General features: G+C 41.2%; 1 protein-coding gene across 1 annotated transcript; it reads left to right on the forward strand.

Annotated features, from left to right (window-relative positions):
• Window positions 1-242: 242 nt before the first annotated feature.
• Window positions 243-22,973, forward strand: fech (ferrochelatase). The gene is made up of 11 exons (XM_079694984.1): window positions 243-461; window positions 1,933-2,017; window positions 2,504-2,623; window positions 6,734-6,882; window positions 8,319-8,453; window positions 10,295-10,401; window positions 12,055-12,153; window positions 12,403-12,510; window positions 16,021-16,185; window positions 17,904-17,963; window positions 19,830-22,973. The coding sequence occupies exons 1-11, from the start codon at window positions 422-424 to the stop codon at window positions 19,965-19,967; spliced, it is 1,206 nt and encodes a 401-aa protein (XP_079551110.1). The 5' UTR covers window positions 243-421; the 3' UTR covers window positions 19,968-22,973.
• The last annotated feature ends 3,154 nt before the right edge of the window (window positions 22,974-26,127 follow it).

Below are 26,127 nucleotides of genomic sequence, written 5' to 3' on the forward strand. Positions count from 1 at the left end.
AAAAAGACACGATATAATCGTAATAAAAATACCATAATTACAATAAACTTGTAAATAAAGTATAAAGTAATAAATACAAATAATGACAAGAAGTGAATAGGTGAATAACCTATGCGTCCATCATGTGCAATTGCAAACGATCAAGTACAATATTCTCCAAACTGCTGCATCATGCCACTTGTGTCACTAGTAGTTTTACATTGAAATTTGAAACCGGAAGTGTTAAAGCTATCATTGCCAATTTTGACAGGGGAGGGTCAGTGCAGCCAGCCAGTAGTAGCTGAAGGAATCTGTCTTTACACCGGGCTGCGAGTTACTCAGTGTTGGGAAACACCAGGGAAACACTCGTGGACTATTACGTATCCGGCCTTCATAACAGTGGGGACAAGGACTTTTACTGGCATTGAAAACGGAAACTATCATGATGGCAGTCTTTGGCAGCGCCGGTCGTTTAATACAATGTGAGTGTGACTGTGAGCTAAGTAAGCCTGGTTAAATATGTGCATTGATATCTTCAAGTGTCATAATTTCGCTTTTGTATTGTCACAAAGTGAACTGTGCTACTGTGTTTCTTTCATGCTGTACTAATTCAGTTTCGAGTGATGATTGTTTGATTAATCATAGTGTAAACTCAACAACACGCTGACATTGGCTTCGTTTGGTAAAGTTAGCAAAGATGTGGAAGTACAACTTCCGGTCAGAACTTTCACAATAAGACGATTGCTTTGAATTTATAGCGCAATTCTTTGTTTTATTGACATTTATCAAGTCAGCATCCACGTGTTTTCACTTTAACTGATCTAAAGTGGTATAGCCTTTTCATGTTTGCCATTTTTTAAATTCTAAATCCTAGTATTTGCTGGAGGGTCTCCGCTAATGTGCTTTTATTTTGCAAACAAAATGCGCTGTTTCTGGAACTAGACTAACGCCCGTTAGTTTGACGATACCCAACTGTACTGTAGGTTACAGTTAAACGTTAATGTTGCATACTGGACTTATCCCTTGCTGCATTTATTACCCACCAGAGGATCCGTAAAAAGTGTTAATTGTCCACGTTTTAACGGCGAATAAGGAATAACTTAACATTTAAACGTAGTTACACAATTCCAGCATTGTGAACTTGCATAATGGCAGCCTGCCTCTGGTGGCGCCTCGTGGTACTGCAGCTCAGGGTTATGAAAGTAAAGCGGATTTCTGTTAGACTTTCAAATGAGACATTCATACAGTGCATTTACACAAATCAGAATATACCAGCGTACTATTTATAAAGGTTTGTTTAGCTTCACTTAAGGTCATTTAAGGATAATGGACCCACCAACTATTTTACTTATCATACTTATGTAACCTTGTCAGACATTTTTTTAAATAACATAACTTTGTGAACATTTAGTTGGAGATCCCAACATTTCCTAACAAGCCAAATGTATTGTGCTTTTATCGGTATAATTTAATTCACATGACATCTACTGTAGATTATTTTTCATTTGATGTAATGGTGCAGCCGGGCTCCTCTCATGACTAATACCCGGTCCCAAATCCAGATTACTCAATCATTGATGAATGAATGGTTTGAGTGTATTCTTAAAGTTTTCTAAATTAAACTATTGATGGAGCAAGTAGAAAAAAACAACCACTGAATGCTTGGGAAAAAAATATTTGTCTCTTTTAGTTAAATTCAAGAGGTAAAAAACAAATCCGATGGGCTTAAACAAATATGTGGTATCAGGAAATGGTGTATATCCACATGCGTATTTATAATAAATAATAACTATTCATTTGTTGCAATTGAAAAAACGAACAACCGGTTTGGTCTTACACTAAACATTTCAGAGGGGGAACAGTTTGAATGCATTAAGTGTATGAAAGCGAATGTGCTTTCTCCGTATATTTACAACAGATTCATAGATAACCTGTTTTCTTCTTCTTCTGTAGTTGCCAGGAGCAGCGTCAGTCTGAGTGTCAGGAGACGCTCCACTGCTGCTGCTTTGGCCCAGACTCCAGACACACAGGACAACAGGTGACACACACACACACACACACACACACACACACACACACACACACACACACACACACACACACACACACACACACACACACACACACACACACACACACACACACACACACACACACACACACACACACACACAGGACAACCCTCAGCCATCTGGGATCTGAAGTGCTTACATCGTTGAGCGTCTGCGGCTGACAGACTGTCTATAGTTGTCGGTTAATCTCCATATTTAAACAATACGTTATTAGTCTAGTTGCCAGCTCATCCTATAGTGAACCTGAAAATGTACTCCAATGTTTTATGTAAAAAATGTACAGTACGGGTCCCCAGCACATACAGTAGAAACTGCCGGATGCTAATTACCATTATAGCCTATGGGGACAATAGTTAAAAAATGGTTGGACCTTGACTTTTGACTTTAATAATCAGAACAAATCACCATGTGTTTGATCTATATTATTAATAATAAATCTCTTGTGCCTGCAGGAAACCTAAGACGGGCATCTTGATGCTGAACATGGGAGGACCGGAGAAACTGTCAGACGTTCATGACTTCCTGCGGCGGCTCTTCATGGACACAGATCTGATTCAGCTGCCTGTACAGAAGTATGCACCATGGACACACAAATACAAACACACACACACACATTTGATTGATGGAAGATGTTTTTTGTAGCGGTAATCTTGTAGAATATATTCAGTTGGAAGATTCATGAATAAGATAAGAAGTACTTTATTGATCCCAAGTTGGGACATTTTTGTGTCGCAGCAGAATAAAAAGACATGGCATTGTTCAATAAAATTAAAAGACAATAAATAACATTTAAAAATGTCAACATCTCAATAGCAATGAAATAGCAAAAGAAGAAAATATACATGTTGAATTAAAAATGTACAGTGACTAAATATGAAGCAGGATATTATATATACATAAGCAGGGACGTGCACAGACATTTTGGGGGCAGGGGCTCAAGGGAGAAAAAGGGCACATCCTATAATCATTTATTTAAAAAAAACTAAAAGTTAAATATAGTTGCACATCTCTGGCTTACCGACAAATTAATTTTAATACCCTCACACTCACGCAATTGTTTAATACTCAACATAATTCTACAAAATAATCAGAGACAATGGTCTTCTTTAGTATTCACTACGCACAAGAGCAGACATCAACAAAGGAAACTATGCCACAATGTGCATGTTTTCTATGCTACTAGTTAATTGCTATACTAATTAGTTTATTTTAGCACAACATTAAGTCCTTTGAATTATTTTTGTGGTATTCAAATAAATAACACTTCAAAATCAACAAAAATCTTCACACAAAACTGAAAAAGGCTGTTCTCTACATAAATACGCAAACCAACCTACACTCCAAACTACAAGTAGGGCTATGTTTAGTTACAACAATTACACTTAGTGCATTCTGCTCTCCTCTCCTACTCATTTACTTAATTTAATTGGACAAAACACATCAAAAATGTTTTTTAAGAACATGCAAAAATACTGCAACTTTACTGAAATTATTTAACAAGGTCTTGAAATCTGAAGTTAAATATTTTGTTAATAACTTATTTTGTTACTAACTTTCTTTGTATCTTTCTTTGCACTTGGAAGTTGTTAAATATGTTTTTGTGTCTTCACTTGCTGTCTCTCCTTCCTCCCTTACAGCAGCAACCTTCTGGGGGCCATGTCCCTGTAGATATTTATTACTTCACTGGATAACAGGAATGTCCGTCTCAATAGCGAGGAGATCAGAAAGCCTCTCTTCTGTACTTTGGCTTCTGAGTGTGTCTTTCACACGCCGGCAGCTTAGACATTTGTTCATCACCACTCACCTTCAAAATAAACCAAGAAAAGCCGGCATAATGTGGGACAGTAAAGTGGGAGGTGCTGCTACCTGTCTGTCTGAAGGGACTGTAAAGTGGGAGGTGCTGCTACCTGTCTGTCTGAAGGGACTGCCGATGTCCGCACCGCTGTGCGCGAGACGTGGAGGGAGGGAGGGGAGAGAGAGTAGCGGAACTTCACAGTCTAATCTCCCGACTAGGGGTGTCACGGTGTGAAATTTTCGGCTCACGGTTATTGTGACCAAAATTACCACGGTTTACGATATTATCTCGGTAATTTTTTTTTTTTTAGTGTTAACATTAAGGTGACCTTACAATGGCGTTTAGTAGTGCACTAGCTACCAACGAATAGAGCATGGCACCGCAGTAGGATGTATTTTAAAATGCTAGCAGTGGGCGTGCTTACACTGACATTTAATATCAAGGTTTAACATTTTAGACAATCGGGTATATCGTTGCATTATCCCTTGACCCAAAGTCAGAAGTAACTTAATCATTAATGTGTTTCACTGCACTATTTTCACTGTCTCATGGCATATCAAAGTTTAGCTATTCAACTTAGCTTAGAATGGCGTTTAGCGCCGATCTAAGAATGGTGAACACACGAGAGCAGGTGCATTTGCTAATGTAATGTAAATGATTATTATCAAGATTTAACATTATTGACAGTCGGATATAATTGTTACATTTCCCCTTTACCCGAAGGCAAAAGTTATTTCGAGCATTTCAGCTAAAACTATGTGTTAATATTAACAAATATACCTTGCACTGGCTGTGCAGCTGCGGGTGATGGTCTCGTAGATGAGTGAGCAAATTCGATGTGTTGCTCCCTTTCGCGGATACCTTCCGCCGGCATGTCCTGCACACGGGGGCACCGTCCTCCACCAGTTGCCCCTCTGAGTTTTTTAAATATCCAAAGTAGGACCACACTTCTGATCTTCTGCGCTTAGAAGGTGGAAAAATGGTACCATCGCGGCTTCCTTCTTCTGCTGCCATGCTTAAAGTGAGAGAGTGTGATAAAAGAACCTAGGACTAGTGGCGCCTGCGAACGTTCGAAAGTGTCACGTGTGTGGTGTAGAGCTCTAGTAACGCACATAGATAACATTATGTTTTGAAATGCAAAGTATTTAGCGCGGTAACAGTGTAATACAGTGTAACCGTGGGAGTATTAGGGAAATGAAAGCTCTCCCGGTGTAACGGTGTGCGGTAATTTAACCCACCGACATAACACCGTGTTTTGAAATTCAGAAGGTTATCTCACCGTCAAAATATTTTAGCGCGGTTACCGTCTACACCGGTAACCGTGACACCCCTACTCCCGACCTGATATTTTTATTTTGTATTCAATAAATATATATTTTTGGAAAGTGTGCGCAAACAGCATTAGATATATATATTCATTTATTTAAAATAAAAAATAAAAAGGGCACTTTCTCTGGAGGAAGAAAAAGGGCAGGGGCTCAAGCCCACTTTGAGGTCTATGTGTGCACGTGCCTGTACATAAGTATGTGAGTTATGGAATATTAAATATTAGGATATAAATATGAAATGTACAGTGTGATTTGGAGTCCAGTTGTCCAGGAAGCTATATATATATACAGTGTTTCCCCTAGGATGGAGTCATAGCAGCGGTGCTAAGGCACGTGGGCCCAGCATAATGTGAGCGCGGAGCACGTGGAATTTTTTTGTGTGTGCGCGTGCAAAGTGCGCCCCGCCAATTTGTTTCTATGTGTCAGCACAAGAAAGGCTCTTTAGGCCTAGTACCAGGGCCGGTTCTAGACAATTTGCTGCCCTAGGTGAGATTTTAGGTGACATTTTATGTGTAAAGATAAATGAAAAATCTCTGCAAAAGACAAATACACTGCAAAAAAAGAAACTTATTGGCATGGGTAATAGACGTCAAAATGGCTTCAAATGTATTCAGTGTTATATGAACATGTTTGAATTGGGGGGTGGACGTGATATCCTCTAGGGGGGTCCGGGGGTAGGCCCCCCCCGGGAAGATTTTTTTTGGAACATTTTACAGTAAAATGCTTCAATCTGGTGTACTTTGAGCACACAATTACTAGAGACCTGATCTAGGGGGTACAACTCTAAAACGCCCATATGAAAAAGATTGGTTTACATTTGAATAATCAAATAAGTATGTGAACATAACCAATAACCTACCATAGCCAATAACAAATAAATGTAGCTTATTTTATTTTTGTTGTTCATTCATATCTTATTTTACCTAGTTAACCTAGCGCCCACCGTACAGGACAAATTAAACGTGCAACCGGGGTTAAAAAGGGTGTTACATTTACTTAATTATGAATCTTGTTACATCAAGGCCGAACATTTGGATGAGCGGCAACGGTCAAAAATGTTTTTTCCCTCCCAGAGCTACCAGCGCAGTGCCCCCCAGATCTGGCGCCCTAGGCGACCGCCTGTGTCGCCTATGCCAGTAACACAAATACTACAAATCTATATAACAAACAATCAAAAAAGAAAAAGGGTCGCCAATTATTATTTTAAGAAAAAAAAAAAAAGTAAAACAATTTTCTTTTTCTTTTTTTTTTTTTGGGTACCCCTAGCAGCGGCGCTCATATTTCAGCAGCGGCGCTGCGCCGCCACTATTTGTATATAGGGGAAACACTGATATATATATAGACTTTTTGCACTACTTTTCATTGTGTATTTTTGTATTTTATTATATATGTTTCATTGTTGAGCTCAGGTCAGAATAATTTCATTGCCATTTCTACTCTGTAGCTTTGTGCAAGTGACAATAATGAATCTTTTGACAGTTCTCTGCCAGCCAGATTTGTTATTTCGGAATCAATTGTTTTGTGTATTGTTCTAAAAAAACCTGCCCTTTGCTTTACAGACAGCTCGGCCCGCTCATCGCTAGGCGACGGACTCCAAAGATCCAGGAGCAGTACAGCAAGATCGGGGGGGGCTCGCCCATCAAACACTGGACCTCCATGCAGGGGGAGGGCATGGTGAAGCTGCTGGACGAGATGAGCCCTGACACGGGTGAGACACTTCTCCCCCCCCGTCATCAAATAGCCACGTGACACTACATTACACTCATAAATCATTATGTGTGTCATGGTAATGACACGATCTGTGATCCGACTGAATTTGATTTGGACCATTTACTCTACGATACTACTATATAACTTCATCAACGAACGTTAAGAAGCTAACAACCTTGATCCATGCCGTGTGGCTGGCTAACCTTAGCTTGGGTAACAGTTAGCTAGTTTGCCGTCCCTGCTTTGCATCGCTCTTGGCTAGAAAATGCTATACTTATATTAAAATTAACTTCACATAATTTAGATTTTCCTGCATAATTGTGACATAAAGCACCTTTTTTTTTTTTTTTATGAGTCCTTGCTCAGATTACTGACTAATCATCAGGGAGGACCTATCATCAGAAATGAATTCCTTTTCAATTGTCACACACATGTTCATATACCACACACACACACACACACACACACACACACACACACACACACACACACACACACACACACACACACACACACACACACACACACACACACACACACACACACACACAGGCCAACCCTCAGCCATCTGGGATCTGAAGTACACCCAAACTAGGTATCTGCATTTAAACAATCCTACCTTTCAAATAGATTACATTTACTTTGCCACTCAGCTTACAGCTACTTCTGGGATGTTCACCAGCTGAGAAAGTACTTCCATTTCAGAACTATTAGTATTAGTAACTATAAGTACTTGTTACTCTTGGGGTTCAGTGCGTTAGACTTTAGTTAAAGCATTCTTGACTTCCATTTTAACACATACATCAATGCAGTCTTGCGTCTTTGATGGTGCCTTGCTAATCAGGATCGATTAAATTCAAATAAGAACGGAGGATTTTAACAAGGCCTCGTTTAATAGTCACACCTGTGCACAGCACCACACACAGTGACATCTAGTCTCTCCCTCCTGTCGAAAGAAGAAAGCGACCTGGCAGCTTTTAGCCTCAGTTCAGGCTCTTTACCTGGGACCTTTCTGGGACTTGAACCGGACACCCACTGAGCTGCTTCGGTCTGTAGGGGGCTTTAAGATGTCGTAATATAACAGAGCTGTTGTGTGTCTTGCTGGTTGGAAGCAGAGTGTGTGTGAAGTGAAGATAGTGACACTGTGAGGAGTGTCTTGTCACGCCTGCACACACCTCGCTGATAACAACAGAACACCCGCTCTGAGAAGCGACCAAACCCTGTGACATCACTAACCTCATCAGAGTGGAACAACCCGTGTATATTCTCTATGATAACTCATTCTGTCTCGTAAAGAAACAAAACAAGTAGCTGCTGTATTTGATGGATTATTCAGATCTTCCCTTAATATGCAAATGCCAGATGAATGTGTTTTTAACCTTTGTGTTTTCCCCGGCCAGTAACCGCAGTAATGAGTGTGCGTGTTCTCTTCAGCTCCTCACAAGTTCTACATCGGTTTCCGGTACGTTCACCCGCTGACGGAGGAAGCCATCGAGGAGATGGAGAAGGACGGAGTGGAGAGAGCGGTGGCCTTCACGCAGTATCCTCAGTACAGCTGCTCCACCACAGGTAGGCTCACACCGCGGAGAAACAGATGTAACGTAAAGCCTCCCGACAACGGCTGCTCCTCTGTGAGCTGTAGAGAACGGCTTTCCAAAGATCACGTGAGCTCAATCGATGCAGAAAAGATCACATTTGTTGAGACTTTTTTGAGTGTGCCCACACCCTAACTGCCATCCACCCTGTGACCCTCTGATAAACACACACACACACACACACACACACACACACACACACACACACACACACACACACACACACACAGAGGTGTAGGTGGCTAGGGATGTCTAACTCCTGAATAATCAAAGAAATGGGCGTAATCGTGGAATTGAAGCAGACAGCATGCAGTTAACGACCTAAGACCTGTCACTCAAAGTGGCCACGCCCCTAAAATGCTGATTTTAAGCCTCAATATATAAAGCACGTTAGTTATATAAGAATGTACCAATGTGTACATAACGTTTTTAGGCACTCGCATCCAGGCTTTACTGCTCATCCCCTGACACACACACATCGGTAAAAGGGACAGTGCAGATAAAAGGCAAAATAAAAGAAAACGTAGTAAATAAAAAGGAAATGACCTAAAATTAAATAACACATCCAAAGAAAGGGATATTGTCGTGGATATTTTAAACTCGTCAACACTGTAAAGATGTACAATGAGAGTAATCAATAATACACTGGTGAAAGCAGACAGCGTTGTCTTGTTGGTTATTTATTTGAAGCTTCAAAGGCAAAGGTCTCACAGAGTACAGGGTAGTCTGCAGGAGTGTGCGCAATAGTCACAGAAAAGCAAAACTTATATACAAGATAGGGCGGACAGAGTTTTGTGTAGCTAGGCGGAACCATACTTGCCAACCCTCCCGATTTTCGCGGGAGACTCCCGATTTCATTGCCCCCTCCCGGTTTCCTCCCGGGGTCATATTTCTCCAGCATGTCTACCGATTTCTGACAAAATCAGATTTACTCAGAACTGTTTCCACTCGGACTTTAATACAGCTACACCATTGTTTGGTTTCCATGGTAACACATCTCTTTAGCAGCACGCGCAACTGAAAGTCTGAGAGGGTGAGGAAGACAGTCACAAGAATCGACAACTCTACCCTCTGCTCACTCCTTTCCAGCCCACACATAATGCTCCATCAAGACAGTGCACTTACAACTACAATAAGCATGTTAATGTGAATCTAATACAACTCCGGCGACCCCCCCACCCCCCCGCGGTGGTTTTGAAATGCTCCCGATTTCTGAGGTCTCAAGGTTGGCAAGTATGGGCGGAACGCCTCAGAAATCTGCTTTCAAACGGATGTCTCATATTGTTATGAGACACCTGTGTCCTTGAGCTGTAAAAAGTATAACGGTTATCAGAATATGGAAGTTCAAACTTTGTGTGAAGAGGAGTAGTTTCAACATAGTCTGCCAAATCAGCTCTGTGGCCTTGAAGCGCTTGAGAATAATAAGCCTCATTGCAGAGAAAACAGCACATATGAAGAAATGGTACAGTCGTGTTAGGCAATGCTTTCAGAAGCATTTGGTTTTACCATATAAGGTAACATAAGAATGTGTAGCAGCATTATCAAAGCAAGAAAGCGTATACAAGTAAAATAGGTCAGTAACAGCATTATTAAATTGTATGTATCTGCTTCTCTCTCTGATATGTTTTATCTTTTGAATGGCAGCACTCAGACGATGCTTCCCCCTTTTTTTTTACCATGTCTTTCATTTCCCCTCTTCGTGCCTTCAAGCAAGGCACTTTATGTCCAACCTTACAGTGGAGCGGCTGAGTGGTTGACAGAGGACGCCACATGTTGTGTAATGACTCAAACATGAATGTGTTTCTGTTTTAACAGGCAGCAGTCTGAACGCCATCTACCGTTACTACAGCAACAGAGTAGACAGTCCAAAGATGCGCTGGAGCGTCATCGACCGTTGGCCCACACACCCTCTGCTGGTGGAGGTGAGACACACACACACACACACACACACACACACACACACACACACACACACACACACACAGGAAATGAACTAAGGCAGCAACTAATGAGCCGAAAGAGTCCGTGTATCTACCGTCCATTTGTTTTTCTTTATTAAACAGAAGAGCGTCTGAGAGGCCTTTTTGCTTTTTACTTTACTAAATGGTCTGATGGTCAGTGGAGCGAGGGGCGGGGCGAAACTCACGGAAGTGATTTGAAAACAAAAGCAGTCGTTTGCTCGGAACGGTGATAATATTACAAACAAGGGGAAACTAGTTGAATTTTGCGATCACAACGACAACGGCCAAGACACATATTGAGCCCAGAAAATGGATGTTACTAAGGGCTGTAAATATAATAAGCCTCTGTCTAAAATGGACAACATTGTTAGGAGATTTAAACTATACAGCGATTCTGCACTGCGGTCACGGTACGTCCACACAGCAGCTTTGAAAAAATCTTGAAAGTCTTGGAGCTGGGCGTGTCTGAGAGCTTGGGGATTTTTTGCGTGCAACGCGACCAACAACCAATCACATGAATGTCCCGCCCCCGGCATACAAAGCAAAAAACCCCGGGGATTTTATGCGAGCAATATATATATATATATATAAACTCCCCAAAAAGGCGAAAACCTACCAGTTTCACCCACTGTCTCTGCCACCTCCCTCCATGCCTGGTTCCTCCGGTTTGTATCCCGGTAAATAGTTCTGGTCGTAAAGAACCGGGTGATTTGCTACCGTAGTTTCCCGTTTGGAATATGAGGAAATGAACTGCGGTCTGGCTCTCCCAGCTTGCACGCGGTTTGATTGGCTAGCGCTTGTACTGTCAGATTTGCATAAACAGGATTTGATTGGCTGACGCTTCCAGCTCAGCTTCAAAAGTTGAACATTGCTCAACTTTTGAATCCTGAAAATCCTGAAAATCCTGGAAATCTTCGCTTTGCTTCCCCACAATGCAGTTCGGCGAAAAGTGAGGCAAAGTGACATCACCCCCATTCAAAGTCAATGGGCAGAGAAGCGTTGGAAGATTTTTTTAACGCTGCTGTGTAGACGTACCGTCACTCAGCCACCTCTCCCGTTTTCTTTTTCATATCAGCTGCTCTTCATTTTTTGCCCTGCTATATTTGATGATCGATACAAATATTTGTTAATAAAACTGATACTGTTGGACTCGGTACTAGTTTGACTGCTACCAGAAATACAATGAAGTACTTTTACGGTGTACTTGTCAGTAATCCTTAGAGTCCCCTCCATAGTACATAATGCATGTTTTCTGCTACTTTATTTGTTTCTGCATTTAAAAAAAAAAGACAGAAATATCTGCAAAAACTGCCTAAAATAAAAAAAGAAATTTGTTTATTTAATCAGGAACTGGACTGACATCTTATTTACAAGTGAGACCTGAGTACAGAGAAAGAAAAAAGTAACATTAAATACCAAATGTTAATGATAACAAGATGTAAATATACATAACAAAACAATGACGAATAATAAATACATGCTTTCTGAAATATCCTTAGTATTGTTATAAAAAGGCAGTAAAAATAATGAGTAAACCTGAAAAACAGTCAGCCATTATCATTCAAGTATTTCTTTTCTTCTACATTTCTGAACCCTTGTTCTTTGTGTGTGTAGTGTTTTGCAGAACACGTCAAAAACGAGCTGCTGAAGTTTCCAGAGGACAAGAGAGACGACGTCGTCATTCTGTTCTCCGCACACTCGCTTCCTATGGCTGTAAGTATTCCTGCAACATCAAAGCAGCAGGTCCATTATCAGTGAAATATACATCACAACTAGATATCTTTCCAAATGATTCGTCCTTCTCCAAACAACTACTCTCTGCCATTACAGCATCCTGCTGTTACTACTTTCACTACCACATAATACTCCTGCTGCTGCTCCTTGGTTACCTTCTGTTACTCGTCATCCTACTGTACTATAACGACTATTAGTAATACTGCTTCCCCTTTATCCTGTGTGCAGGTGGTAAACCGAGGCGACCCGTACCCTCAGGAGGTGGGGGCCACAGTTCAGAGAGTCATGGAGAGACTGGGGCACTGTAACCCTTACAGACTGGTGTGGCAGTCCAGGGTGAGTACACGTTCAAATGACCCTCAACAGTCTTCCAGTAACAGGGAGTATTAAGGATCTGCAATCAAGAAGCAGTACGGCTTGAAACCCTCCCCTTCTCATTCTCCTCTGTTGTTTATATTCACCTTATACAATTTGAATGAACTGTAGACATTAACAGAAGGATGTGTAGTCAGAGAGGTGTACAGTAACATAGTGTAGGGCAATCCAGCACATGTATAACAGATAAACAAACACAAAATGATAGGCTTTGGAGACCAAGCAACCTTTTATTTTGCCAGTAGAACTGTGCATCAGCTGATGGTTAGAAGTGTTTTAACTTTATAAAGTGTCCGTCTTACATAAGCAACCCATTCTGAATATAACTTAGTAAATATTTTCATTTGTAGGCGAATTAAAAAAAATATATTTGTTTCCATTATTTAATGTCATTGACTATCTCTACCCGCTCTCCTATTGTCAGAGTCAGACAGCAGCCAGTGCTTAGTGACGTACCAGCCGTTATCAGAACTCAGGGACACGGGAAGGGGGGGTGCTGAGGGGGCTGCAGCACCCCCATCTGTTGGCGGAGAGTTGTAACTGCAACCCCAAAAAGTTCACTAAACAAATCAATACAAAAGTTTTATTTTGAGTTACTATTTTTGAGTTAGCATTTTAGTGTAAGCAGTCTATAAAAAGCTTCACTATATAATAGGGCTGTACCCGAATATTCGTTCGTTGGAGTACTATTCGGGTTTCAATTTCGTTATTCGTTTTTTTTCAAATTGAATTGATTGAAATCTCCAATATCAACGTAAGAGCTTGTGCCTCTTCGGGGGTTGCTAACACTAACCGCAAATGTTATCGTTTACTTTCTCCATCTTTATATGTAGATATTACTTTTCACGTTGTTTCCATAGTAACAACAACTTCCTGTCAACTGCGCTAACTCTCCTTCAAAATAAAAGCATGTCCATAAATAGGAAGCCAAGCCAAATTACACTTAAGACATATACAACTGCAACGAAAGTAACAAACACAATGCCATATCCTTTTCAATTTCAAAGAACACAAATTGGGTTACATTAACAAATAACTATAAAACAACAATACTGTAGAATAACAAAATGAATGCCGTGAATACACCGAAATACACGTGTTGAAGTGTGGTTTGCTACTGATTACTACGCCCCGCCCCCATCCCCCCGCGTGGGCCGAATATTCGCTGTTGATTACTACCGAATATCGGGAGCCCGAAAAATGGTATTCGGGACAGTCCTACTATATAAGAGAAAGTGATTGCGGTGTGCTTCTTCTGTTGCTCTGCTATAGAGAAGAAGCTCGTCAGTGCAGACAAGATCAGGGATGGGAGTTTCGTGAAAGCAGGGTTTAACAACTGGCGAAAGGCAGGGGAAACATTTAGGGAGCATGAGAAGTCCCATCAACACACAGGCCGTCAACAAACTGGCGGCATTAAAACGAACACCGATGAATGTGCTGCTCTCACAAGCTGTTGCTAAAGACCAAATGACCCCCCCCCCCCCCCCCCCCCGGACCCCCAACTCTGACTGACTTCCCGCATCCCTGTCAGAACTCCAACTAAATATTATTAATAAGTTATGAAACTAAATGTTTCCTGAAGTGCATAATTATTAATGTTATTTTCATACTGCATATGCTTATTGCTACGCTGTCCAAAATATAAGCCAGTGATTAATGACACTGTAATTTTCAAGCTTTTATTCAGCAAGGCCTCATTCTGAGTCTCCAACTTCACCTAAAATCTTTAATAATACATTTCCAGTTATGAAGGAGGGGTTGAATTTGAATGGAGGGTATTCATGTTCACCCTAATATTCACAAATGCAGGCTGTACAATGTTCTTCTGTACAGTTTAATGCTGATATCACAGAATCATTATTCCCTTTGAACGCCACCAGGTGGAGCCACATGTCTGTCTCATGCTGAAGCTACTTTAGAGCAATGAGAGCTCAAAAGTCCCACGTCATGAATAGTTCTTGAAGCCAATCATCTGTTCACAATAGAAGAGGACTTGGAGGCGTCGCTGGCTTCCTGTTTAGCATGAAAAAAATCACACAATGTGTTTTAATATACAATAACATAACACAGGACACACATGTCATACATTAGTTTTAAGACATATTATGCTTGTTTTAAAAAGAGACCATACCAGAGATTTTCTTTTGTGGTATGTTATAGTGTGACTTGTAGCAGTGGCACAGTCAGTAGGGGCTTGGACTGTGAGTCGCAGGGTCGCCGGTTCAAGTCCCTGAACAGACCTAAATATGGACTGTGAACTGCTACTTGGAGAGGCCCCAGTTCACCTTCTGCCCTGCCGTGGTGCCCTTGAGCAAGGCACCGGACACCCCCCTTCCCCCCTCACTCCCATTGCTCCCCCAGGCGCTGTAAAATAGCTGCCCACTGCTCCTGGTGCCAGACTCCTGGTACTAGGATGGGTTAAATGCAGAGAACACATTTCACTGTGTGCTGTGTGCTCTGCATGTGAGACCATTAAAGAGGGGTTTCACACAAGAGCTTGAGTTCAGCAGACTTGAGTTCAGGTAGAATAAAGCTTTTCCCAGGAAGTTTCCTCAGTGAGAGAAATGACCCAACAGTTCCCAAATGGCAGCCATGATAAGAGCAGGTGGAATTCTCTAAATGCTAAGGAAAGGTGATCCAATGCTTCCCTTTCCGTATGTCATTTAGCAAAGGGTACACTGGACCATCCTTCACCAGAGGAAAGGACATCATGCTGACCCACAATGCTTTGCTTTTATAAAGATACGCCAGTCACAATAACAAACGATCAGGATAAGGGATAAAGATCGTCATGTATGCTATCAAACTAATTGGGAGTGTGAGTGGGCAGGAGGTTAGGAGTGAGGAAACATCTCAATTTGACTGGTTGCCTTTATTTCTGCTTCTAACTCAACCTCGTTAACAAAGTTGTATTTTCAATGGGTTGTCCATGTGTATGTAGCTGACATCTACATACATATCGAACATATCGAAGGTGCACTTTTAGAAGTCCATGTTTTGAACATCGTAGTTTCCACTGTGGACCAACATCGATTACATCCGCAGTCCCATATTTGCATATCGTAGTGTGACTGCAGTGGGATTCTCCGAGCACCGCAGTTGTCTTGAATGAATTCCCCTTCACATATTCTCTTGATCTCATGACGTTTTCTATCAAGGTCAAGTAAAAAAGGGTTAGGATGTCATCTTTTTGCCCTTTTCAACCACAACCTAAAAGAGTGAAGTCCTACTAGTGCCCCCTAGTGTTCATTACAGACACAATATCAAAGTGTGTAACAGATGATGAGTCAGCTATCCTTGGAGCCTCAGTGAAGTTAGCAGTGGAGGAAATCTAATGAGGTCGTTAACTCGACAATGGACCGTCCTCTCGGGTCTATAACCGGTGGTAGAACTGTTGTAAAGTGCAAGGCGATACATCTCCACCTTTTTGTGGAATAAAACGGTTGTCCTGTCTGGTGTTGGGTCTTCCAGGTGGGGCCCATGCAGTGGCTCGGCCCCCAGACGGACGATGTGATTAAAGGCCTGTGTGAGCGAGGGAAGAAGAACATCCTGCTGGTGCCCATCGCCTTCACCTCGGACCACATCGAGACCCTGCACGAGCTGGACATCGAGTATGGACAGGTGCTGGGGCAGGAGGTAAGGGAGTTGGATTCTTTTCTTGGATCAAAAAGGAGGATGTTGATTCAAGGCTTTTATTGTCATGTGTACATGAGCTGCAGTGTAGATATGACAATGAACATCTGAGGTCACAGGCTCCTCCCACAGCGCAACACAATAACACAGCTAATAGTGCAAGTAAATAGAATAAAATAGAAATATTGCAGAATAGTCTATATAGAAGTAATTGATATAAGTTGCAAACAGGGGAATTTTATGGATGTTCATTCAAAAGTTCAGGTGTGAGCAGCAGATAATGGGGATGTAACGATATGTCGGATATCGCGATAAATAAATGTCTCGGTACCGTCGTGAGACAAAATCTACCGCGATTTTTTTAAATTTTCTTTTAAACCTTTATTTAACCAGGAGGTCCCATCGATCACTTTTTCAAGGGAGACCTGTCCAACATGGCAGCAAGTAGGTTACAACTTGAACATAAAACAACAGATAACACAAAAGGACATAGTATTTACAGGGCTACATGTACATACCTAGAGACAGACAAGTACCAACAGTATGTTTACATCTCGCCCTGTGTTATGCCGTGTTATGCATGCCCACCGAGATATGCATGCACCTCGTGGGAGCGTGCACAGCGTAAAGCAAAAACTCCCAGACATTTCAATTATCTGTACGGCAAAGTACGGTTTGGAAACTATATCATTTCCTTTTGGAGGGCCTGCATAACACCAGAGCCTCGCCGCGGGGAAACTTAGGCGCTGTTCCGAGTTTGACTGCTTTCCCATTTTTCCGTCATTGTTAAAAATAATATTCGGTTAACTCGACGACCGCTGTCCCAGCAACATCAGTACCAAGCAAGAGAGTTGTTTCCACAGCAGGGGATATTGTAAACGCCCAAACATCCCAGCTTCTACCTGGAAATGTGGACATGCTCATATTCCTAAAAAACAACTTGTCTGATGATGCTGATTGAGTGAGTGAGTGAGTTAGAGTTGAGTTACTTGAAAAACTAAAGTGAAACATGATTTATTTTATTGCAAGGTCTGATTATTATATTTGTTACACTTTAAAATCCTACTATCCTACTAAAATGCTTTACAAATCAGATTCATTATTGAATAAAGAACATTTTTTCAAGATTTTTTTTTTTTTTTTTTAAACTATAAAAAAAAAAGATTCTCTTTATTTTTCAATATCGCGATAAATATCTTACAGTGGACTTGTTATCGCGATATTATCGTACCGTGAGTTTTTGGTATCGTTACATCCCTAGCAGATAATTTATTTAATGGTTTATCTTGAGACTTCATGTGGAGTTTAAGTTGGCAAAAGTGTGTGTGTCAGCAGCAGTGTGTTGTGTGTGTCTGTGTAAAGGCACCAGTGAGGGGACCACCAATCAATGTGACTGGTGCCCCCCCCCCACACACACACACACACACACACACACACACACACACACACACACACACACGTAACTCCAAAATGTCCCTATTTCTATGTCCTCACTGTCCCAAAACATTTTTCCTGTCCAAAAATCTCTTACTAAATATGTCCCCACTCTCCAAAGTCAAGACGAGTTTCACCAAAATCAAACTTGTTGAAACACTACATTTGTAATGAACATTCCTTTCCACATATATTTACACCCAACCTGTTTTAAAACATTTGAACTGTGCTGCATATTGTTTTGTATTAAAAAAAACCTGTGTGATATCCTTTCTTTGTGTCTTCAGTGTGGGGTGGAGAACATCAGGAGAGCAGAGTCGTTGAATGGAAACCCTCTGTTTATGGAGGTAGGTTACACACACACACACACACGCACACACACACACACACACACACACACACTCACACTCACACTCACACTCACACACACACGCACACTTACACTTACACTTTATAACAGGTGCTGATAATAGAGACTGACAGAAAGTAGGGACATATCAAACACACACATATTACAAATGTTATCTGCCCTATAAAAACAATCAGTTTTAAGTGTTGATGTAGGAGAATGCATGTATATCCTTAACCAACAAATGTCAGCTTAAGGAGAGTAAAATATGGAGAGGGACGTGTAAAAGTAAGTTAAGAAAATGGGAAGACAAGCAAATAATGATATGGGATGTAAGAAGGAAGGGATTCAAAAGGATGTAAGACTGTTTGAAGGCAAGCAGGGCTCTAATAATAGAAACGGAAACGGCAGCAGAAGGTTCTGTGCAGTAAGTGAACTCCAGGCTGGAGGTAGTCAATAAATGGATTCCTACTTCCTTCTTTCCTTCCTTTCCTCCTCCTCTCCTTCACCTCCTTTCTTACTTCCATCCTTCCTTTCCCGTCCCACCTCCCTGCTTCCCGTCTTCCTCAACCCTGCAACCTGTGTGTGTGTGTGTGTGTGTGTGTGTGTGTGTGTGTGTGTGTGTGTGTGTGTGTGTGTGTGTGTGTGTGTGTGTGTGTGTGTGTGTGTGTGTGTGTGTGTGTGTGTGTGTGTGTGTGTGTGTGTGTGTGTGTGTGTGTGTGTGTGTGTGTGTGTGTGTGTGTGTGTGTGTGTGTGTGTGTGTGTGTGTGTGTGTGTGTGTGTGTGTGTGTGTGTGTGTGTGTGTGGGTTTATTAAAGGAAAGGGGCAGATCAATGGGAACCTTTAGAGCTGACTACAGTAGAACTGAACCGCCCGGCTGGCTGGCTGGTCAAACCCGCCGCGCTCAGAGACCCCTCACCAACTCTCTCTCTGTGTGTGTGTGTGTAAATCAATATCCAGAGGATGATTAGTTGGTAGTTACTGAAGGGTGGTTTCCTTGGTGTGGTTTTAGTTTCTCAGTGAGCTGTATCAGTCAGCTGCCGTCTGCAAGCAGCAGCAGCTGGGAAGAAAAAAAATGTTCAACAAAACTGTCAGGGGTTTTAAGATTGCTATGTTGTTCAGCTAGCTACTCCTCATTGGACATTCTTGCCTTTTAAAATTAAATATCTCAGATTATACATTTGCCTCTTCTCCTATCTGAATAATAAAATAACACAACATGTTTAAAAAAATTAAAAACTTCTAGTATATTTTTAGGTTTTGACGTGTGTGTGTGTGTGTGTGTGTGTGTGTGTGTGTGTGTCTGCGTGTGTGTCTCTGCGTGTGTGTGAAGAGATAATAAAATACAGCTGGTACCGATGCGGAAAATATGTTTTTAAAACCCTAATATTCAGAATTGATGTGTACCAAAAAGGATGTAACATGTTACCTGCTTGCATGTGCATGAGACAGACCAGTCTATCAAAGCTCCTTCATACTCTAACAAAGTAAAACATGTGGGTGATATTTAATGCAGATCTACAGTGGTGAAAAATCTGTCAAGTAGAAGCAACTGGGATTAACAACTGAATAAAAATGTTGTTGAGTGGTGCTGTGAAAACTGGAAAGTGATAGATCAATTTCATTAAAGCCTCAAAGCATGGTGGAAATGGCTAGCTAATTAGCAAGCTGCTAACGGAGTCAAATTTAACATAAAAGGTGGCATTGAGGCAACGAGCGCTAGCATCACATCCAGGCTTTTAGTCAAAGGTATAAAATAATCCTTGTTCTGAAAACACCAGCAGGTTTTTAAAGGGGGGGGGGGGGGGGGTGCTTCTCTTCTTCTCTTTGTCCGTGTCTCATCACTGAATGTCTTCCTGTCCAGGCCCTGGCTGACCTGGTCAACTCCCACCTGAAGTCCAACATGTCCTGCTCCCGTCAGCTGACCCTCCGCTGCCCCATGTGCACCAACCCCACCTGTGGAGAGACCAAGGCCTTCTTCGCCAACCAGACGCTCTCATAGAAACACACACACACACACACACACACACACACACACACACACACACACACACACACACACACACACACACACACACACACACACACACACACACACACACACACACACTTGCCCATCCTGCAGCAATCTACCTGTAAAGAAACTGAGGACTTATTAAATAACAGAAAACGCACACACACCGTCTAACCAGCTCAAGTGTCAATAAATAATTGTAAAAAATTACATGAAGAAATGGACGTTGAGGCGTTTGTACCTACATGCTAGACGGGAGGAGTTAAACCACTGCAAGTACCTTACCTTAAGGGAGAAGTATATAATACATATATATATATATATATATATATATATATATATATATATATATATATATATATATATATAAATGACAAACAATACCATCTGATTTGCAAATGTGTGAATAGCATCAATAAAACACAAAATGCTAAAAACTAATATCTGCCCTTAACATTCACCTCAGAGTAAGAATCTTGACCCGGTGCACCGCGCGTTAAATCAAACATCCCTTTAAGGATTTACATTAATGGTAAATCTGACACTCTGCATAACCTGCTTTCATTTATTTCATCAAAGTTACCCAAAAAAGCACTTTCTTTTTTGTTTTTCACATTTTGTTTTATTGCAGCTCGCTTGGTAACATTCCTCTCGCTAAGCCCCTGCACAACCCCATCAGAGACCCTGTTTCTCTTCACTCTGGTGCTGAATGAATAACAGTAGGCCATGAAGACATCCCCACTCCCAGTGACCCCCCCCCCCCTCCCCCCCGCTCGGTGCTGCCTAAAACACTGCTGCCTGTTTAATATTTAAGTAAAACAATATTATTGAACTTCCTGAATTTATCCTGCATCCATTCTCTGTTGGTGCTGTGTATGCCGACTGCAGCTGAAGTCAGGTTTAAAAGCAGTGTGGGTCTCTCAGGGTGTTATGTAATAACTATGGAGTCTTCTGAGAGGGTTTACAAGCTATGACATGTTGCTATTATACACATTTCTTAAAGTGTTTATTTTTATATGCTTTTTGCCTGCTGAAATATTGACCGCTTCTAGCCTTCCCTAATGACACATTTAAAAACCAAACTGAGGAGTTCACTTGCCTACATGTGCAGCACGCAAAAGCAAACGCATCATTTAAAAAATCTGTAGTGAAAATAGGATGATCATATTGGGTGGGTGCCGTTTCCTAAACCTCAGAAATGCACAAACGAACTGCAGCTAGAATTATGAATAGAAATGAAATGCATCAGGCGTTAAAAGTGCTATTGATGATGATGATGATGATGAAGAGCATGTGGAAGGAAGTGCTACTGGTTTTGAAGTACATATAGATGGATCATTATTCGTAGGCCGTGACGTTCACAGGAAGTTCACAGGCAGTCTCAGAGAAGTTGCGGATGGAAACGCACATGGCTTGAGTTTTAAATGCTAATTTCCAAAACATATGTAAGTGAAGGCTGTGGATTAAAATGTCTGGAAGACGAAATGGACCCTGAGCTAAATATGTGCAAATACTACTGGCAATATTGATTTAATGCTTTGATTCTTCAGTATCAAATAAGATTGTCTATAAGCCGTACAGTTACAATTTGAGACATTAGGTCAGAAAGTGAAGAAGTAATTGTTGATGCATTGCGGAAAAAGCGTTAAAACTAATTGTCCTTGAACAGCACGTTTTGTTTAAAACAATATGTTGAGGAGCAGCACAGATACAGTAAGGGTTTACAGTTCATTTTTCAATTGAGTTTGGATAAGATATGCCTAACCTCAATGTCTCCAAAAATGTCTTCAAAGGTTTGATCCCATCTGCTGTCACATTCAGGCTAAGGCAACCTAACAACGTTTAAAAAAAACGTTAGTACTCCTTACCTCGACCATCATAATGTGCCTTTTACCCTGGCTACAAGAAATACTGGACCGGTGCTTTATGTACATTTTTACATCTGAAAATCCTCCTGAAAGTCGAACTTAGATGCTCCTGCTGTGATCTTGGTCAGGATTTTTTTCCCCTTGTGGAAAACTATAGAAGAAGATCCTTTTACGCAATTTCCAAACTGTTGAAAAGGAATTCTGACCTGTACAAGTCACGCGGGAAAAGCAAGCTAATTAATGAGGACGGGCTAGCTAGCCAAGTGTTAGCAAACGGAAAACATCCTTTCTGCAAAGTCTTCAATCCCGAGGAGTTCTGCGCGAATAAATATTAGAGGACGGTAGATTGATTTAAATATTTGACATGCTGTTTAATTTGCATACAACAACAACAACAACAACAACAACAATACTCCCTTGCTAGCTTGTTAACTTCCGCAAATTACTTCCGCACAGTACTTCTTCCTTTAGCTCACCAGTTTGTGTAACTGCAGTCCCAGGATAAATGTTGATTTACATATTTGAAATTGTCAGGAGCTCCTTCCAGCACCCTAAATGCCCAACCGTATATTTAACTGTGAATATGGGTTTTTTGTTGATACCATTTGTTGTCATTTCTGCGCAAAGCTGCTAGCTCATCCAAACGACAATGAGCTAACTAAGCTAATCTCGCTGTTTTAGGATACCATCAAGTCAAGACAAAAAGAACGTTTTTATTTTATACCTTCAGTTTGAAGCCGATTTGTGCAGCAATGGTTTTCAGGTCAAAGCAGGATTATATATTGTCTGTGATGAGTGCGTTTTTCCTCAACCAACATGTTTTCCCATTTATTTGTTGTTATCCAATGCCTATTTATTTTGACAATTCAGAGTTTTGCTATGTGTTTTTCTGTGTTGAGCTGTGTTTGCGTTGTACATAATACATAACAAAGACGCTTGCTTTGTTGCACCTCTAGACTGAGTACCTCTTAGGGAAATCATTTATGTTGTTTCTTTGATCGGACAAATCATTGTCTCTGCTGTTTGAAACGTTGTTTTTTTTATATGCAAGAGGTATGATATTAGCAGTGTGATGACGCATAGCAACAAGTCTTCCTTAAAAATAAATACAATTTTAAAAAAGCAACTTGTGTAAGATCTTTTGTGTCGTTTCTTCATGTGTTTGGTCTTCATCGGAAATATACATTGATTCGATCCCTTTTGCCAGTTCACTATCCTCCAGAGACCCACCCATTCTTTATTTTTCACCCTCTGTGGAGCACATTGGGTTTTGGTCCATTACTTTGAGGTTATACATGCCACGTACTCCACAGAGGACATCCTGGGCTTTTCAAACATGACATATGTGGGGGTGTGGCTTTGAAAAAGATAATTTAATTGTATTTCAAAATGGCGTCCATCAACACAAGCCCTATTTATAGAAAGAGAAATGGTAAGTTTGTAATTACCAGTGTTGTGAGTTCAATATTTTAATTAATTATAGTAAGGGAACATCTTAGGAGTTAGTGTAGTGAGTAATCAGAGCAGTGTAATACCTAAAACGAAATATTTTTATGAATGTCACGAGGACATGGGGATTTGCTAACTTTTTATTTCCCTCATTTTACACAACACAAATGGAGTCCACTATGGGCCAAAACTAACACGTAGGTTTCTGTAGGGTTCATGGCAGACGGATGCAGTGGGAAAACATACATCAAGTGCCTCAAGTGTCAGATGTATCTCTGCATTTCAAAAAGGAGTGCTACAAATGAGGGCTCAGTATTTGTTGCATTGAGTTGTTGTGCTCTAATGTTGTCTAAATGTACCTGTATCTTAATGTCCTCTACAAAGGACACACAATAACGTTTTTGTTAGTCATTATGTTTATACCACCCTAAAGACATGTGTGATAAAAAAAAAGGACATTTGAAACCTTTTTCTTTCTGGGTCTCAGGAGGATATTGGAGAAATCTGCAAATTTGGCACATTTTATCAAGCTAATAATATAGCCAAAATACAATTGTGGCCGGAGATTTTAGATTAACATTAACATGCTTATTGTAGTTCTAAGTGCAATGCCTTGCGGCCTGTAGCACCATCCTTGATGGAGCATATGTGTGGGCTAGACCTGTATTTTACAGGAAAGGAGTGAGCAGAGGGTAGAGTTGTCGATTCTTGTTCAGTTTTTCTGTGACTGTCTGCCTCACCCTCTCAGACTTTGAGTTGCGCGTGCTACTAAAGAGACGCGCTACCATGGAAACCAAACAATGGTGTAACCGTATTGAAGTCCGAGTGGAATCAGTCGTGAGTAAATCAGATTTTGTCAGAAATCGGGAGAAATGTGGGAGAAATATAACCCCGGGAGGAAACCTGGAGGGGGCAGTGGAATCGGGAGTCTCCCGCGAAAATCGGGAGGGTTGGCAAGTATGGGCATACCCCAGTTAGTCAAAGAGTTGCTGAGTTGGCAACAGTTTGCGCAGGTAGGCAGGTAAAGTAAGACAGGGAGGTCCGCCTATATCAGTCTTGCATCAGCGATAGATAGCAGAGTAAAGAGAATATGAACAATATTAACACATTTGATCTTTCAGGACCAACATTTTTTTAATTGAAACTAATTAAAACCACAGTCATTGACCCCATGGCCCTCAAAGTTTAGTTGACCGTCCCCATTCATTTACTGTAACAAAAACAGTAAATGGAGCAGCTTTAGCTAACATGGCTAATGTCCAGCTGTTGTCCGGGATGATAATAGATAGCCTAAAAGAACAATACATCACAAGCATTAATAAAACCATGCATTCAGTCTTTAAATCGAGCCCCGTAATCAAAAGTGGAATTTGTATTATTTTCCACAAATGTTTCGTATATTTATTCACGTTTATTACATGCTATTCTCCTGTTCTCCACTAGAGGTGTTACTGCCTCTCAGTGAAACCTAAAGGATGTATTTATCTTTTTTCTCTCACCCGTTTTCTCCTCCTTTCATCCCATCATTCCCCCCCTCTTCCTTTGACTCACCCCTCCTCTTTTCTCCCCCAATCACCCTCATCTCCCTTTCCTCCTCCTTATCTTTCCCCATCGTATTTCCTCCCCCTTTCTCCCCCCCGTTTTCCTCCTTTTCCAATCTTCTCCTCATCTTCCAGCTCTCCCCCCCCCCCCTCTTCCCTCCACACCTTCCCATTCAGTCCAATTTGGTTCTCTCCCCCCTCCTCCCTCCATATTTTTTTCCCAGCAGTCCCCTGCGGTGTTGCAATCACCTCTGCTGCTGTTGATTAAGCTGAGAGAGATTGGCTGTCCACGACCCAATAACCCCTGAGGGCGTCTCCTCCTCTCTCTCCCACCTCCTCCCCTTTCTCCCCCCCCTCAGCTGCAATCTCTCCTTTCATTTGGTATTCTCCTTTCCTCCTTCTCCTTCTTTCCTCCTTGTCCAGCAGCCTTGGCCTTTTCTCTTGTCTTCTTGTTTTTCTCCTCTCTCTTCATCTCATGTGTTCTTCTTTCCCCAAGATATTCCATCATCTCCTCTCTCACCCCCCCCCCCCCTGGAGTCTTTTCCTCCATCCTCTCATTCTTGCATCTCCCCACCTCGTTTCTTTCTACCTCCCTTCTTCCCTCACCCTTCCTCTCCACTCCTTTGTCCTCACATCTTTGAGCTCTTCTCCTAACCTCTACATTTTCTGTCAGGCAAAATCATCTCAAAACAAACTTGCTTTATCTGAGTTTTCATCCATATTGTTCACGACTTCTGCCCAGTTACACTGAGGCTGACCAGACCACCCCCCCCCCCCCTCTACATCGATCAGGTTTAGTGGATTTTTCCTTTGATGTAAAAACATTAGATTGAAACAGATTCAGAGAGTTTGACTCAAGTTCTTTGAGACGGATAAATCAGTCAAAGTGAGAGCTACAGATACAAATGGGCTAACTTCCAAAGACTTCTTGATATTTAAACTGTTCTTGACTGAATGCAACTGCATATTTCACCTGAATCGCCATATGGTTTTTTACACCAGTGGTGTCAAACTCAATTTCATCTCGGGCCACATCAGCATTATGGCTGCACTCAAAGGGGCCGGTTGTAATTTTAAGACTATATAAAAATAAAAATAAAAATATTTAATATATATAAACGTATATATTACATTATTGCCTCTGCATTGGATTATTACGGGGTAGGGTAATAACTTCATAATTAACTACATCTGAAAGCAGAAGTCTAGGGCAAATAATTGGATGTCTCTTCAGTGAGAATTTCACAAAATGATTTAAAAAGTCAAATTCTGAACAAAATTCATATTTGA

This window comes from Notothenia rossii (assembly GCF_949606895.1).
Source record: "Notothenia rossii genome assembly, contig: scaffold_131, whole genome shotgun sequence".
Classification (NCBI taxonomy): domain Eukaryota; kingdom Metazoa; phylum Chordata; class Actinopteri; order Perciformes; family Nototheniidae; genus Notothenia; species Notothenia rossii.

Coding starts and splice junctions, on each gene's coding strand:
- fech (XM_079694984.1), top strand. CDS start 422: ATGATGGCAGTCTTTGGCAGCGCCGGTCGTTTAATACAAT. Junction 10,402..12,054: donor CACACCCTCTGCTGGTGGAG/GTGAGACACACA, acceptor TTGTGTGTGTAG/TGTTTTGCAGAACACGTCAA. Junction 16,186..17,903: donor GACAGGTGCTGGGGCAGGAG/GTAAGGGAGTTG, acceptor TTGTGTCTTCAG/TGTGGGGTGGAGAACATCAG.